The sequence below is a fragment of the Varanus komodoensis genome, unplaced genomic scaffold, assembly GCF_004798865.1.
Source record: "Varanus komodoensis strain SLA01 unplaced genomic scaffold, ASM479886v1 scaffold4, whole genome shotgun sequence".
Taxonomy (NCBI): Eukaryota; Metazoa; Chordata; class Lepidosauria; order Squamata; family Varanidae; genus Varanus; species Varanus komodoensis.
The window spans coordinates 42169143-42186263 of NW_025335941.1; the positions used below are offsets into that span (position 1 = coordinate 42169143).

At 39.3% G+C, this 17121-nt stretch overlaps 1 protein-coding gene across 5 annotated transcripts in view; it reads left to right on the forward strand.

Annotated features, from left to right (window-relative positions):
* The window catches only part of DCLK1 (doublecortin like kinase 1), a 317888-nt gene that overhangs the window by 29206 nt on the left and 271561 nt on the right, over positions 1-17121 (forward strand). For all 5 annotated transcript variants that reach the window (XM_044442668.1, XM_044442669.1, XM_044442665.1 and 2 more), the window contains exon 7: positions 4555-4631. In XM_044442668.1, coding sequence (XP_044298603.1) covers positions 4555-4631 — 77 coding nt within the window. The remainder of the gene's footprint in view (positions 1-4554; positions 4632-17121) is intronic.

Here is a 17121-nt window from a genome sequence, read left to right on the forward strand (position 1 = left end):
TTTTCATTATGTGTTTCATTGTTTTCTGCTGCCTTTTTTTTATAAATTTTTATTAAAATTTTAAAGTAACTCTATTTATTTATTTATTTAAAACATTTCTATGCCTCCCCCATCACAACAAAGCTTCAGGGCAGCTCACAACAAAAACAAAACCATACAAAATTATACAAAAATTATACACTAAAAATATTAAAACCCGGTGCATCTTGGCTTAAAATTTTTTAAAATCCTACATAATAAATTAACACTTAAAATAAGTTTTAAATAAAAAGGTCTTAGCCTGGTGCTGAAAAACAAATAATGACAGCGCCAGGCGGACCTCTCTGGGGAGCGCATTCCATAGGTGGGGCGCCACCGCAGAGAAGGCCCTACTCCGGGTACTCACCCTCCTAATATCATTCACAGAGGGTTCCCGGAGAAGGGCATCTGTTGCTAAAAACATCAAACTAAAAACATCAAACATCACATACATCGGATTTACTGGGTCAACCCCGCTTCTACATATGTTTTTACATTCTAAAGTCAAATTCAAATCAATTTATAATAATTTGAAAACATCTCTAAGTTTACGCCAAGTCCCATTTCTCCAACCAGTTATAAAAAGAATCCCAAGTTTGATAGAAGTCAGTGTCCTCTTTCTCCTTCAATGATAAAGTCAATCTATCCATTTCTGCACAGTCCAAGATCTTTTTTACAATCAATCCATCGGTGGGCAGTTCCTCACTTTTCCAATATTGAGCAAATGCAATCCTCGCCGCTGTGATTAGGTGCAGTATCAGATACATTTCCTTTCTGTTAACGTCTTCCGGTATGATACCTAACAAGAAAACTGCTGGTTTAAAAGCAAAGGGTTTCTGTAATATTTCCTCCATCCATCTATGTATTATAATCCAATACTTTTTCGCATTATCACAAGTCCTGTTTTCTGCTGCCTTGAGGGAGTTCCTGCCCAGAAAGGCAGTCAATAAATTTTGTAAATAAAATACAAAATTTTGGCATTAATCTGCACCCAAAAAATCTTATTGGAACAACAGTTAATATTTAAGATTTTTGCACGATGTTGGGAGGCTGTTCTCAGTAACAGTGTACGTTATATTTGTTTAAAAATGGGAGATCAACCATTGTTTTGATGAAACCTGAAGCTACCTGTTAATCACCTGGTAAATTCTGATTTGAATGTCTACAGATCCTTCAGTTCCATTATATTTTAAGACTCTGACCATACTGCAGACATGATGACTTTGCATTTTAAAATGTGCTTTCTTTAAAACTATGTTTTTCTGAATGTGTTTTATTCTAAAATATGCATTTATATGCACTCTGGCATTTTTGTGCAAAGGATTGCATCACACATTTCAAAGGAGAGTGAAATCTGGAGGGTAACAGTTGCCTGAACCCCACATTAACCTGGGAGGTGAACATGAGGTCGGTTTGTTTAAAAGATGTAAAGCAAGCAAAATCATTGTGCATCCGCAGTAGACACTAGATTTTGTTGCCCTTTCCGATGGTTCCATAACTTCAGTTTAAATGAAACTTTGAAATGTAAATGTCATCCATTCTTTACGTAATGCATTTGAGACTGACTGACTGGAAGTGAGGAAAATGTTAGATGTCCTTTTCCAAGGCATTCTCCTGTCTGTAAAACAGGCAGACAACATGTAGGTGAAAACATCTGGAGGGCTACAGCTCCCATCAGTTTGAATCAGCACAGCTAATGGTAAGGAATCATGGGAGCTGTAGGCCACCAATTTCTCACCCCTGCTGTAAAACTCTATAAGTACCTGGAGAGCTGCCAGTGTCCTGTCTACAAATGTTATTGAGTGTATTAACTTGATTATTTGCAAAAAAGACTGATATGCTGCTCTAATACTCCTCATGGTGGCTTACAAAACAAATTCATATGAAAACATAAGTAAACATCTTAATGAGACAACCACTTTCATACACAAAGGAAAACAGCAAGCAATGTAAGAGCCTCTGAATAATCTAGTATATATAGTTTATAAGTATTGTACAGACATTGAGAACGATACTCTCTTGCAATCCTCATGTAGTGGGAAGAAACTGTTCTTTAAATAGTATAAAAGGTAGACTTACTTGGCATGATACCTTATCATTGCTACAAACAAACAACTGTCATTCAATTCATTGTGTCCTGAAGCAGAGAGAAAGGAAGACTGTAATTAGCAGTATTCCCTTGTATTTAACCAGAAAGCAAATGATCTGTATAATTATCTCTGTATTATGGAATGAGATGTAGTTGTTGGAGAATATTTCCCATTTTTGGCCTACTGATGCTGATGCATCAGTATTTTGCAAGATGTGCCCAGTGTTAAGGAGACTGGAATGGACAAAGGAGGTATATGTCTGTTTACGGGCACCATTTTATTTAAATTCTCTTAACACCCTTAACAAGGGAGATTTAATATTTTGTGCCTGGGAGGGCATGCCAGCAACTAAAGGATGGTGCAGATTTTCTCTTTCCCCCACCAGCTGAGGCATTAAGGTATGACTTCACAGAAGGAAATGAGACTACAGTGGTACCTTGGCTCACAAACTTAATCCATTCCAGGACTCTGGTCATGACCCAAACTGATCGTGAGTCAAGTTAAATTTCCCAATAAGGTTCAATGTAAATGAGGTTAATCCATTCTGTAACTATTTTTTTTAATCAGAAAAATGTGAAAAAGCCAAGTGACAAAGAACAACAAAGATCGGAGCCATCTCCCCCATGCCCAAGCATGAGCCTGGCCATCTCCCCGCCCCCCGGCATGACCGCAATTGCACCTGTCATCCCTGCACACTCCTGTCATTCCGGTGTGCTGGGGGTGGGGAGAGACAAGCACGAACATGGGTGCACTCGGGGGGAAGATGGCCAAGATTGTGGTTGCGCTCATGCAGGAAAGATGGGCGCAATCACGTTCGCTCTCCTGCAGGAAAGGGGTGTGATCTCGGCCATCTCCCTCTCGCCCCCAGCATGATCACAGCCATCTCCCCACTCGAGGGTGGGGGGAGATGCCTGGAGAGTTAGGGGTGAGGAGAAAAGGAGGAAAGGGTCTCTACAGGTCCCCAATACCCAAGAACCTCTCCACACTCCTGATCCCTGAAAGGCAGTTCAGCTAGATGGGCTAAGGGACATGTTTAAACTAGAATGTTCAAAGGCAGGAATAGAAGGCAAAAATGCTCTGTTATTCCTTCTGCCTTGCTTTAGGATAGATGGAGGGTTTGAAAAACAGAGCCCTCCTAAAGGGCACAAGTCCCTTAGGATTGCACCCTTAACCAGCTTTCGATATGGTCAAGTGATCAGAAAAATAAATAGAACTGATGCAATCCAGACAGTTGGGTGCTTCTGTGTCTCTTAAAAATCAATTTGACTTCAACAGTTAATATTTCAACCTTTTAAGTGGGACAAGAAATATGAGTCTCTGAAGAGTAATTGCTATGGTTATTGTGATTGAAGCAGTTTCTTATTTATTCCTATTTTTATTTTAGCTACACAAAGAGTTGGTAGAAGTTATTATTTGGGACCCCTCATGTAAGGTTATTCCCTCCCTCCCTTCCTAGTGTGAAAAAACAAATATTTTGCCATTTTGTCTGAAATGGCAAACTACTGCCAATGATGGTGTGCTTGCTGCTGAAAGCCATCATTTGCATGAGGAGGAAGCTACTTGGTGAAGGCTCATTCTACTTGTGCCAAATGATGATCTGGCATTTTGATCAAACCAATCTGCACTGTTCTTTGTAACAGCCATTTAAAGTGAGTTAGTTGCCTTGGAATATAAAAACAGCAGATACTGGCATGCAGTTGTATCTGCCTATTCAGAATATTTGCAAGCTGCCCCATGAGGTAAAGCTTTCCTGGTGGCTTACAGTGAACGCACATAAGAATAATTTAAATGTGAAGGGTGCAATCTTACTGCAGTGCCTGTACAATCCCAAATGCAGAGACCTTTGGGCACCCTGTGCAGAGCAAGCACAATATAGACATGGTCTTCACTTTCCCATTTTCCCACCCTGCATTTTTCACTAGATGGACTTTTTCTCCCACCTAGCAGGAATGTTTCTATTTTATGGAGAGGCTGGAGGGGCTGCAGGGTACTTCTGCTGCCTTCTTCCTTCCAAAACATCCCCTTTTACCCATTTCCAAGATTACTTTCCTGAGCTTAGCAGCCAGCATGGTCCTTTTTGTGCTGGCTGTGCTGGGGAAGGGCAAAGCTCCGGTTCCTAATTCTGATGTCCAAATTCTGTCTCTAGTCTTGAGACCATAGGACTGCTTCAGTTATAAAATGTAGGCTCTCTGGGCAGTTCACAACATAGCAATTATGTGTTAAAGATCTCTGAAGCTCTCTTTGGTATGGCTGCAGCTATTTCCCTGCACTCAAGCAAACTTCCCCATCCTGATTCTCCAGATGTTTAGACTCCAGATGTTTTGAACTGCAAAATAGCCCTTGGTATTTACTTGGGAATGATGGGAGTTGTTGAAAACATCTGAAAAACACAATGTTGAAGAAGTCTAATGTAGTGTTAAGGATCAACATATATTTACTTTTGCAGATATCAGGCTCACACAAACCATTAGAGAGGCAAAAGATGGAGGCTGTGGAAATGAAGAGGGAAAACCAACTTCTGAGGTAAATAATGTCCATTATTTATTTTTTTTTCTCTGCCTAGCCCTTCCTTTCAAGTTGTTCAGAGCAGCTTACACTGAGTTTACCTATTTATTACCACAACTTAGTAAGAGAGAACATGATATAGTGGCTAAAATGTTGGATTAGGTTTTGAGTTCTCGTCCCCACTTGGCCATGAAACTCACAGGGTGGCTTTGGGCCAGTCACTGACTTTGAGCCTCACCTACTTTCCTGAGGATATTTGTTCTGAGGGTGGAATGGAGAAGAGAAGAACCATGTAAGCTGCCTTTGGTTCCTTGGTGATAAAAAGGCAGAATAAAAATGAAAACATTCTGTAAGGCAGGTTAGGCTGACAAGTATTGGTCCAGGATCATCCAATGGCTGCACCAGGAATTGAACATGGGCTTTGATTGGAGCACTATGTTCATTACACTGCATTTCACTGCATATCACTTAAAAGTTGCATTATTTCACCCAAGTGCAGAGGCCATGTGGGCTGGTGGTTTCCATCTTTTCTTTCTTATCGGTACCTCGACTAGTAGCCTTTGCCAGCTCACATGATTTAACCAGCATGGCACTGTTTACTGTGCACATGCAAGTCACGCCCATTCTCTTCGCATTAGTTGTTAGTTAATGGATCTGGGTTCATTCAGGTCAGAATAGGCCCTAGTTGATACAGCAAAGCCTTCAAACAAATGTATGCAGCTGTCAGAGTTGAAGACACTCACTGCCCCTTGTGAGGGAAGCTACTGGCACCATAACCCCTGAGGAGAGGGGTCTGCCCATTCCATACTTCAGGAAGAGCTGCCCGCAGCTGTGGGGAGGAGGCAGGCACCTGTGGCCTACTGTCTCCTGGTTTAAAACTGTACCAACTGTAAAGGCACTTAGAGTGCCATTTTTTGTAAAAGATGGGGTACAGGAAATTCCATTAAATAAATAAAATAATGTGGTGCACTAAATAAGAAAGTCAGCCACCTAATGACTGACAGCAGTACTGTACTTGGACACATTTTAATTAATTAAAATTCATGAATGCATTTTTAAACAAAATATTCTTAAAAGTGCACACCTGTATAGCCCTTCTCCCCTAGTTTGTGTGCCAGATTTCAATTTAGTGTGCCAATTTAGTATGAGCACTCTTGGTACTATGACATACAGAAATCTTCTATTGCAGAAAAATATTATTCCTCACAGCTTTGCACTCTCTTTGAAATAGTTTATTGTGTTGTACTGATTGTCAAACAGCAGGTGTTCCTTTAGGCTTGTAGGTTTATTGGCATGGGTGAATTCTAGCCCATATGAGTATATCTGCTCTTAAAAAATTCTTCCTTTGATTCTGCGCAATTCTGGATGGAAGGAAGTAGTCCAGAAGGACTTGAATAATCAATTACTATGTAGCCAAAGTCTAGTTGGAGAGGTGCATTGGATATCTTTTTTATATTTTTGTTCCTTTTTTCCTTTTTTGGTATATTTTGTTGTTACTGATTTATTTTTATTTGTATTTATGTATTTTAGTATTGTATTTTAGATTATTAAAAAAATCTTCTTTATCTAAACTCTCTCTCCCCACTGTCTGAGCAGCAAGCTCTATCTGATCTTTATATTTTTTAAAAACATGATATAATTTTATATAATAGTGCAGCTAATTTTAAAATGGCATTATGCCATCTTCTGGTTGCTTCAGGTAGAGTGGTAGAGATCAGTTTTTAATTATACAGCTACTGCAAAAAGCTTTTCATGTTATTAAATCTTCACAATGAACAGAGAGCCAACCCATTTGAGGGTACTGAGAATATGAAAGTGTTCTAAAGCAAAGTGTGCAGGTGCCAAGTTTAAATTTAGAGCAAACAATTATTGGATTAACAATCATCCATAGAGTTACAATAAAGCATCCCATTAAGAGAGTCTTCAGGCTATTGGGCTGGATAAAAATGTATTTAATAATAATAATTATCAAAACTTAATCCAGAAATCTCATTTTTAATATTCTCCATGGTTTAGTCTATCCACAGATTAAGGGTGTGTTAGTCATTTGCTTTGCCTTTTCAATTTAACCAATTTAATTTCAGTTCATTATTTTAATTAAATTAAATTAAATTTCAGTTTATTATATTAGAACAAAAATATGTATTGATCAATACAGCTGACATTTTGCAACTGTCAAATGAAAATCAGGTTTTCATGTCTTAATAATTCAAAAGAACATTTCCTGTTTGTTCAGAAGATTTGAACATAGTGGTACAAGTAGTATTCAGCAATACCAACTTATAGTGAACACCTTTGTTGCAGTGAAACACTCTCTAAAAAATCTATGACAAATATCCCAAGCATGAGTAAAACCACAACTTGGACTTTCCAAACCCCACGCATTGCTTTTGAAATTCTCCTGCAGTTGGGTCCTGCTATTCAATTTAAGGGAGGTTTTGCTTTATGTTATCTATCTGGACTCATTGCATGGATTTTTGGTTTCTGACCTATTTACAACTCTTATCTTTATTAAAGAATGTTTTTGGCTTTGCCATGGATGAATGAGTAATTACGTTTTTTACCTGCATGCAGTTATTATTTCTCTGATGTGGTCTGTGTCAATTTAATAGTAGCTATCATATTAAATGCCCAATCCTTTGCTTTCATGGATCAGCTCACAAATCAGGGATCCAATTCTTTCTAGACAGTGTGGAGTACCAAGTATATATCACAATGCAGTTCATACAATGAATTTTTATTTATTTATTTATTTAAAGCATTTTACCCCATCCTTTACAGGCATCCCAGGACAGTGATAATTTTAATGGCAATTTTTATTTTTTATGGCAATCTCTGTAATACAGAGACTTGACAACCTCTTCAGAATGTGGAAAAGAGGTTTAGGAGTTGACAACATGCTTTGGGGAGACTTGCATATCTGATATTGCTCATAATAAACTGATATAGAGACAGTACCAAAATCAACATACAGCTCATGATGCTTGCAAGCAGTATATGTGACTGCTTCTTAGGCAAACTAGAACATCCTCCCTGATTGTAGGAGGGAGATTTCCAATATAATCCACTTTTAAAGAAGAGCTTCTACTGTCTGGCTCCCACACAGTTCACTGGAAATAAACCTACCACTCAGTTTTGTATTTGAGTTCATTAGCACATATCCAGATAGATTCTCTCTGGCTGGTGATATGATCTGCTTTTACACTCTTTAAGTCCAGTAATGAAACAAATTTTAAAAGGTTATCAAAAGATGTTCTCAGCTACCATTTTACAATTGTGGATAGGTTTTGTGCTCTAAAAATGGTAGCAATGACAAAAATAATGCTGAGAGAATCACAAACATAGATCTATAAAAAGATCTAGGCATGCACAATCCAGGCACTGTCTTCAAGCCTAACAAACTTCCCAGGGGAGTTGTTAGGAAAGCAGATGTGAAGCTCCGGCTCAGCTTTCCCTTTGTACCAAACTTTGGAGAAAGGCAGAAACAGCTTCTGTCTTGCTACTTCTGGCTTTCTCAAAAACAGCCTGAAAATGAACATGAGACCTTGCAATGCCTTCCAGGGGCCTCAGTATGCACAATCTCGCATCTTACCCATTCACTGGACCTGTGAAGTACATTAAGCTGAGAGACTTTGACTTCTTTGTGTATAAGAGAGGGCTTTGGGTGAAATGCTTCTCTTGCTCCTGGCATGAGGTGAAAGATCACCCTGTGCAGTGCAAAAAGGAGTGCGAGTTGTCCATGTCATGGGGGCAGGAAGGATTGGCAGAATTAAATATAAGATTGTCATTGATCCTCCATCTTCTGCTGTGCTCCAATATCTGACCCAAATCTGTCAGGTTGTCACTCTTCCCTAAAAAGCAAACTGTGAGTGTAAAATCTGGAGGAGTGCTTCTCAGTGGGACATAACGCAGTCTGCTGAAGGACCCATTTAGATTTTATGAAGGCAGCATATTCCCAGGGAAGAGAACAGAATATGGCTAGCCAGCTACCTTAATTTTATATGTAAGGACACAGAAATGCAAGTTGACTCTGGAGAATACTCTTGTTGTGAATTCTTAATTAGAGGATACTGGAAACAATTTCCATCAATCCCAGATATGTACCTGATTTTTCACTTATTCCCAGTCTGTTTTGATCGACATCCTATTGATGTGCCTATATATCAGGGAGGTGCAATGTTCAGCCTCTGGAGGCTTCACAACTGACTCACAGAGCCTCCTTGGTTCTTCAGAACCAGGTTTTCCTGTAGGATTTCTCTAGTCACCTATCAAGTGTGCTCATCAACACCTCTCCTGACACCCACCAAGTTCTCTGTCTCCCTGCCCCCCGACTTTTAATACTTGTTTTAAACTGGGAAGCTGCCATGCTTTACAGTGAGAGCTGTCCTCCAACACCAACTATATTCATGTTCAAAAGAGCTTTGTGTTTTGGAGCTCAGAAGCTACCTTGCCTCATACTTAGGTTCCTGTACAAGTTACATTTCTTTTAGTCTCATTAGTTCAGCATTTGGGAAGTGAGTCTTTTGTGACCAGCCATGCTAACTATGGCTGCCATTTCATAAATAGGAAAGCCCCAATCCCATGGCAACCATATTTAGAAAGCACCCACACTACTCCCTCCAAATTCCAAGCATGTCTAGCAACTCAAAAAGATTGGAGGAGTCACTTCTCTTAACATGGGGGATATGGCTGGGCCAGGGAACAGTCCTTTCTGCATGTAGAAAGGGGGAATAGTCAGGGGTGGAGAAATGATGTCACTGGACATAGCCACGCCCACTAACATCATCAGTACTGGTTTCCCAGTACATTTATGAATATGTTCATAGACTTACATATTTAAAATGATATTTTGGCTGCCTGTAAGGATAGAACCCTTTCAAGGAGGTGAGCATTCTGCTTCCAGATTTAGATTTGCAATAAAATGTAATCATGAATAATGAATTGAGGAAAATGATTGTTAATTAAATGTTCTGCCAGTCTCTGTTTCCTTTTACATATTTATTAACCCCATTAAAAAGATTTACATCTATTTATTCCACAGAATCTATGCCATCATCTTATATAACAATTACAAGTGATAGCATGTTGCAGGACTATCACAAAATCACAGAAATGCCACACCCAGTTTTGGGGAAACCCAGTTTTTGGGAGAGGGAAGATCTGGCTGCTTACAAAGGGAAAGGAACAAATACTTATTGGTGCAACACAAGAAACTGTGTCTTCCTCTGCCACCTCCTCTGCTTCTTTCCTTTTTCTTTGAAACTTAAAGAACCACTGACTGTGAGAGAGAAAGTGGCAGCTTTCCCTGTCTGAGTCTCCTCCCCCTTTCTTTAAACCACAGGCAGAGCCAAGCTGTGACTATCATGTTTTCCCCTCAGAATGCTTCCTTCCTGGAGTGCTAACATTGCTGTATTACCCTTATTCCAAGGTGGATGGATGCCATGGGGAAATTATGGTAGCTGGTGCTTTGCTCTGATTAGAGCCACCTGTAGTATAAACAGTAGCAGATGGTGAGGAGAATAAGGTGCTCCCACTTTCACAAAGGATGTCAGTTCTAAAGAAAAAGAGGTCACCATTGCCATATTGGTAAACATCTTTTCTCCCCTAGACCATTCAATCCCATTCCTCCCATATATACCCCCTCCCCAAATGAGTGAGATGCTCTTATCCCAGTTCGCCACTTGCAACTGGGACAGCAGCATTTAACTCCATGCCAGGCTTCTAGTAGCATCATGATGCTTAGCCAGTCTCAGTCTCTGCAGCACCACAGGCAGGGGCAACAGTGTTTCCTGATCTGTCTTCACTCTTTATGTTGCAGAGGAAGGTGTAATATTCCAAGAAATCAGAGAATATTGGACCCAAAGAAAGGACCAATTAAAAAGACTGCAGGTGTGAAGCAACTTCCAAAACTGAATCTCTGAACCCTTATTTTACAGTTTTCTTATTCACTTTTTATTCCTTTCCCCAGTACAAATTACAGTAAAATGTTAATTATTTAGTGCAATAAATATTAAAGTGAGGCTCCTCATTCTAACCACAGTAAGCCAGTCTGATTCATTCGGTGTGGATTTGTATATAGAGATATGTCTGCTGTGTCATTTATTTATCAGTATACTGAATATACCTGGCAACATCTGCAGTTTGTGGGATCACTTCCTGGTTAATCCTTCATTTCCAAAGGCTCCTTCCAAGCATGAGTGATTGAGATTCTGCCTTTTGTTACAAACAGAATAGCAACTGCTTCCACATCTCTAGAACTGTAATTGCATTTTGTGCTAGGCAGGCAGTCCCCTTGCCGTGGCTTCAATTTTTTTGAGACAGATGACATTTTTGTTGGAACCAAGTTCTTCATCTGGCCCATAGAGCCTTTTTGGAATTTTCCAGCATACAAGGCTTGACCAAACTCTTCCAACAGATATGTGCAGGTTTTTGCACTGTTTTTAAAGAGGTCGAAACAGACTAAAGAGCCATGTCAATATTAGAGTGCAGTTTTGATTCCCTTTCATTTTATTCCTTAAAATGTAAACAGTATAAAGAATTGTGTGTTATTTTTCATGTTTTAGAATATTCGCAAATATTCCAATAAAATACTTTCCAAGTAAAGTTTCGGATTTGTTTGATTATGCTGGAAAAGAGCTTTGTACATATCCTCGACTGACAGACAAACAAGTGAATTCTAGATCAAATCAAGCAAGAATTTTCCCTGGAAGCAAAAATGACAAAACTTGAAGCAGTTGTATTTCAGGCACATCATGAGAAGGCAAGCCTCACTTGAGAAGGCAATAACACTAAGGAAAGTTGAAGGCAGAAGAAGAGGAAGTCTAGCATTAAGATGGATCAGTTCCATGAAAGAAACTGCAGCCTTTGAGTTTACAAGAGCTGAGCAGGGCTGGCAAGAACAGGACATGCTGGGTATTCACTCATATGGTTGCCATAAGTTGGAGGTGACTTGTCAGCACAAAACAACAACAACTTCCAGGATTTAGAGTAACCCATGCTTACTCAGCCAAACCCTGCCTTTTGCAGTATTGGTTTAATAATGATTAACTTCATCTGCAGACACTGCCAGAGTAATTTTATAAACTCAGAAAAATATTAAAACAGCCTGAGTTAGAAAGACCATGGATTCCTGCTGCCTCCTTTTGTTCTTTGACAGATACACTGCTACTCAGATTTAGCTACGGATTTCTGAATTGTTCTTTTATGAGGCAGTGCTTTCTTCCTTACAAGGAAGACTCCCAAAAGGCTTATCACAGCCCAAAAGTGTTAGCACCTCAGATGGTGGGTGTGTTGGCCACTGCTGTGACATTCATTGGTTGCAAACACAGAAAGGTGAGAATACAATTCTCACAAAATGAATAGAGGCTGCAGTTTTTGTCTCATTTACTAGGTTCTACAAGGCCAACAATTCTGGAGATAGTGGCTCGTTTAGGGGGTGATGAAGGAGCAGTACCCAATTCCCCTTCCTGTGACAACCAGCCTATTAGAGGGAGTGCAGCCTCCCAGAACAGCTTGAATATCATGCATGGAGGCAGAAGCAGCACCCACTAACCATACCTCAGTCTTACTGTACTCAATTTATTGGCTTTAATCCAGCCCATTAATGTGCCCTGGAATGGATTCAAAACACCTGAGGCCTCACCTGGATTTGATGAAAGGGAAATAAAGAGCTGGGTTACCTTCATATTTATGAAACCTCAGACCATATATCCAGACAACCACTCCCATCCCCCACCAGTTTCATGTGGATGCTGCACAGCTGGGGTGGGGGCAAAATAGAACCCTCTGGCATGACTGACTGTTCCGGGAAAAGCAATAATCCTCCAGGACCATCTTCTGAAGTAGCAATCCAGGTAGGAGTGAAACAACTGCAACAGAGTACCTCCAACACCAGCCAAGCTAGCCTTTCCAAGAAGGGTATCATGGTCAAAATTATCAAAGACCTCTGAGAGGTCCAAGAGACTCAGGTTATCCCACAGGGAGATCAAGGCAGTTTTCATTTTTCAATGAAAATGAATCAGTTTTCATTCAAGACTGCCTGGAGCACATCTTTACTCAGATTCCTGGAGTCAACATGCAATTGTTTCTGCATAGTCTATAAATACCTGTTGCATTTTGTGTAAATTTAAAAAAGATGCTTCATGATTCAGAGATACTCATGTGAAAACCTAGAGCCTAGACATCAACTTTCTGAAAGCGCTCAGCAAAAACCAAAGTATTTTTGCATCAGAGCTAGAATACTAATGTTACCATACCAGTTTCCTGGACTGAGACCTATCTAATGTGTCTTCCACTGTTTTTGCTCTATTTGAGGAAATGCCTATTAGTTACATCTGGGAAGGATTCTTCTGCTTCAAGTGTGTACTTGCTGCCTTGCTACTAGAAACTGTACTCCATGCAAGTATTGAACCTACAATTTAATTTTTCCCCATCCATTGTTTAAAAATGAAATCCAAATAGATACGGATGAGGGATTAGTATTTCCCTCTGGTTCTGGGACAAAGACAATGGGAGAGGAAGAATTCAGCTGTTTCTCCTATGGCCTTTCATTGATCTTGCCCCAGATTGAAAGTATAACCCTCTCAGTGGATGTGGAGGTGGGTGGAAGATTTGAGCTAAGAGAACTCGTGGGAGGAAAGAGTTAAGCCTCATTTCCTGGAGTAATGCTTCCCATGTCTTCAAAGCAATTCAGCAACATTCCTAATTAGCAAACCAAAACTATAGGAGATCTTAATCACTCTGCCTCTAACCCTGACTATGGTACAGCTGACTGTTTCTCCCAGGGAAGAGACCCCATCTTGTTTTATCTTGCATCTAACATGTCCGTGTTGAGCAGATTGTATTATAAAATCAATAGGCTCTTTATGTAACCTTAAAATCCAGCATTCATTCTTCTCTGGAATGAGTCCAAACTTAAATTATTGTTCTAAACAAAAATACAAATGTAGTGTTTGTTGTGCATTTTGATGAAACACTTCTCTTTTGAAACCACATCTGTATCATTTCTGAAGTGTAGATTTCAGAGTATGTTTCAAAATATAATATCTGAATTCTTGAGCTGTTGCCACTTCCATACATATTTTCTCATGACTACAAACAACTAACCATGTGAAAAACATGGGGAACTTTGCCCTTTTGTAAGCATGCACTAAATTACAGCAGTCTATATTCCTGTGGCTGGTTTTCAATCATTCCACGTCGCTGATGCTTCACCCTTGGTTACTGACTAGTTCTGTTGCTATGGTGAAAAGATACCAGTTGTACTTTTCCATCCATACATTGCTGTAGAGTTTTGTTAGCTCTTCTCATTTTTGTTTGCTTATGAATGCAGCCAGTTTATTCTGGCTTAAAGGTTTACTCATACAGATTTGCACTGATGTGCACACATGGATGTAATGTTACCAAATGTGAAGTTTGCTTTGCTTTCCTTCTGTTCTCTTCTCTGGAAGTGCCTTAGTTGTCCATATGCAGAGGTACTATCCTTGCAGAAAATAGTGTGGGAGAACTCCTCTGTACAGTTGTCACATCTGTAACTAAATTGTTAACCAATCAGGTTAAAGAAGGTGTTAACCAATCAGGTTAAAGAGTGTTATATTTCACATTGATCTTTCTCTCAATTATTTTAACCTCTCTTAATCTCTTACTTTAATAAAAGAAATAAAATAATAAAGCTTTCTTTTAGTATCTTTGTATAGCAAGTACTTAGAAAAGAACTCCAGGTTTGAACCAGAGAAGAAGCTTCACCTTCTCCTGGAACTAATTTTGAAAGTCCCACAACATTGACCTAAATACAAAAAAGGTCATGTATAGAACATCAAAGGAAAGCCATGCTACAAAAGAAGAATGTGAACGGGTAGTGCAAAAGTGCAGGAATGAGATCAGAAAGGCTAAAGCCAAGAATGAGCTGAGGATAGCAAGGACTAAAATCAACAACAACAACAACAACAAAACTTTTTTTCAGGTACATGCACAGCAAGTGATGGATAAAAGAAAGGATTGTTCATCTTAGTGAGGAACACAAATTGATAACAGATGACAAAGAAAAGGCTGAAGTGCCAATTCTTACTTTGACTCAGTCTTCCTCCAAAAGCAGGTCTACGACCCCCTGGCAAAAATGAAGTCTAAACTGAAATTGCAAGGTGGAAACATGAGTTTAATTTAAAAAATGTCAAAGAACATGTAATTTAGTTAAAATCTCCAAGGCCTGATATACTCCATCCTAACATAATAAAAGAACTAGCAAAAGAACCCTCAGAACCATTGTTTATTAATTTGAGAAATCATGGGGAACGGGTGAAGTAGCAGATGACTGGAGGAGAGCTAATAGTGTCCATATCTTTAAAAAGAACAAAAAGGAAGATTCTGAGGACTATGAACCAGTTAGTCTCACATCAACTCCTGGAAACATTTCGGAGCAGATTATGAAGAAAGCAGTCTGTAAGCACCTTAAAGACAATGTACTAATTACTAGAAGCCAGCACAAATGTATCAAGAGCAAATCTTGCCCTCTAATCTGATTGTGTTTTTGATCAGGTAACTTATTTTGTGCACTGTGGGAATGCTGTGAGCATAATATATCTTGATGTCAGCAAAGCTTTTGACAAAGTGCCACATGACATTTTGATTAGCAAACTAGCTAAAAATGGTCCAGATAGAACAAGTATCAAGTGGATACAGTTGACCTCAGAATCAGACTCAAAGATTGCTTCTTAATGATACCTTCTCAAACTGGGAAGAGGTAACATGCAGAATACCTCAGGGCTCAGTTCTGGGACTGGTGCTCGTCATAGTTTTTATTAATGATTTGAATGATGAGGTGCAGGGAATTCTGATAAGATTTGCAGGTGACACAAAATTGGGTGGTACAGCTGATACACTGGAAGACAGAAACAAGATTCAAAGTGATTGTGATAGGCTGGAATGTTGGGTTGAAAGCAACAAAATGAAATGCAGTAGTGACAAATACCTAGTTGTACATTGAGGAAAAGTGAACCAAATGCACAGTTACAAGATTGGAGTACTTGGCTCAACAATACTGCAAGTGAGAGGGAATTGATGGTGATGACAAGGTGAATATGAGCCAATAATGTGATGTGGCTTTCAAAAATGCAAATGCTAGTTTGGGCTAAATTAACAGAAGTATAGCTTCCAAATCATGTGAGGTACAGGTTCCCTTCTATTCAGCAGTAGTTAGACGCCATCTTTGTCCAGTTCTGGGAACTGTACTTTCAGGAGGATATAGACAAGCTGGATGGGGTCCAGAGTGACCTGGTTGATCTGGAAACAAAGCCCTATGAGGAGGGATTGAAAGAACTGGGCAAGTTTAGTTTGGATGTGGGACTGCCCACATCTGTAGCATCTGGTTTGTGTGTGTGTGAAGATGCCTGAGCAAGGGCTCTGAATCTCCTTTGAAAGCATACTTTAGCACTCCAGCTTTGAAGGATATGTTTTATACTTTGTCTTCTCAAGCAATGGTTTTTCTGTATCAATAATATTTTCATCTTAAAGCTTAGTGGCCTTTTTATAAAACAGCAATAAGCAAGGAACTTGGCATTTAACCTGCAAGCTCCAGGGTTAAACTTAATAGCAGTAGAAACCTAACAGATGAACTGTCTTCAAGCATTCTAAGAGCATCTTTGGAGGAGTATTAATCATTGTCATTGTTTGTCTTAATAAGGGCAACGTTAATAGGGCTGCTTCTCATTACTGGTACCATTAAAGCAAGGTTGCAATTAAACTACAGGAAAAGCATGATGTCACTGCTTCAATGCAAGGAAAGGGCACTGAGTGTTTTGGAAACATTGGTCCCTGATACTTGCTTAGAAAATACAACTGGCAGCATTTCTACTCTGGATCAAATGACTAACAGTGCCCTGATAACCACTCGGTGGCCTGAGCAACTTGTCTTCTATTCTGCTCACTCAGTGTTGTGGCACCATAAAGTTGAACAAACTGATTGTTGCAGAAGGTTTTAGACCAGAGAGTTCATCAGATGAATGGATTATAATCCTAATTGGCAGGTGTGTGTGTGTGTGTGTGTGTGTGTGTACAGATGAGTAGAGAGGAAGAAATGTTAGTGGTGGAGTCAAAAGGATACAAAGTGCTGGAAATAACAGACTGTGCAAGTTACATTAAATCTTAAGTGTAGAAATAGTTACAATCACACAACCACATGTCTGAAGGAAAGTATTTCATGCATCTGCTGAAGGCCCATAAATGTGTATGTCTTAGTAAATTTTTCAGTCTTTAAGTTACCACAGATTTTTTTTTTTTTTTTTTTGGCAACTAACCCAGATAAGTACCTGGAAGAGAGGTCCAGGTCCGCCTGGCGCCGTCGTTATTTGTTTTTCAGCACCAGGCGAAGACCTTTTTATTCAAATGTTATTTTAATTGTTAATATTATTTATTCATTTTATTCTTTGGCCAGGGCGACTTAATTTATATTGTTAAAGTTATTTTTATATTGTTCAAAGTTTGAACAATTTATATTGTTCAAAGTTATTTTGAA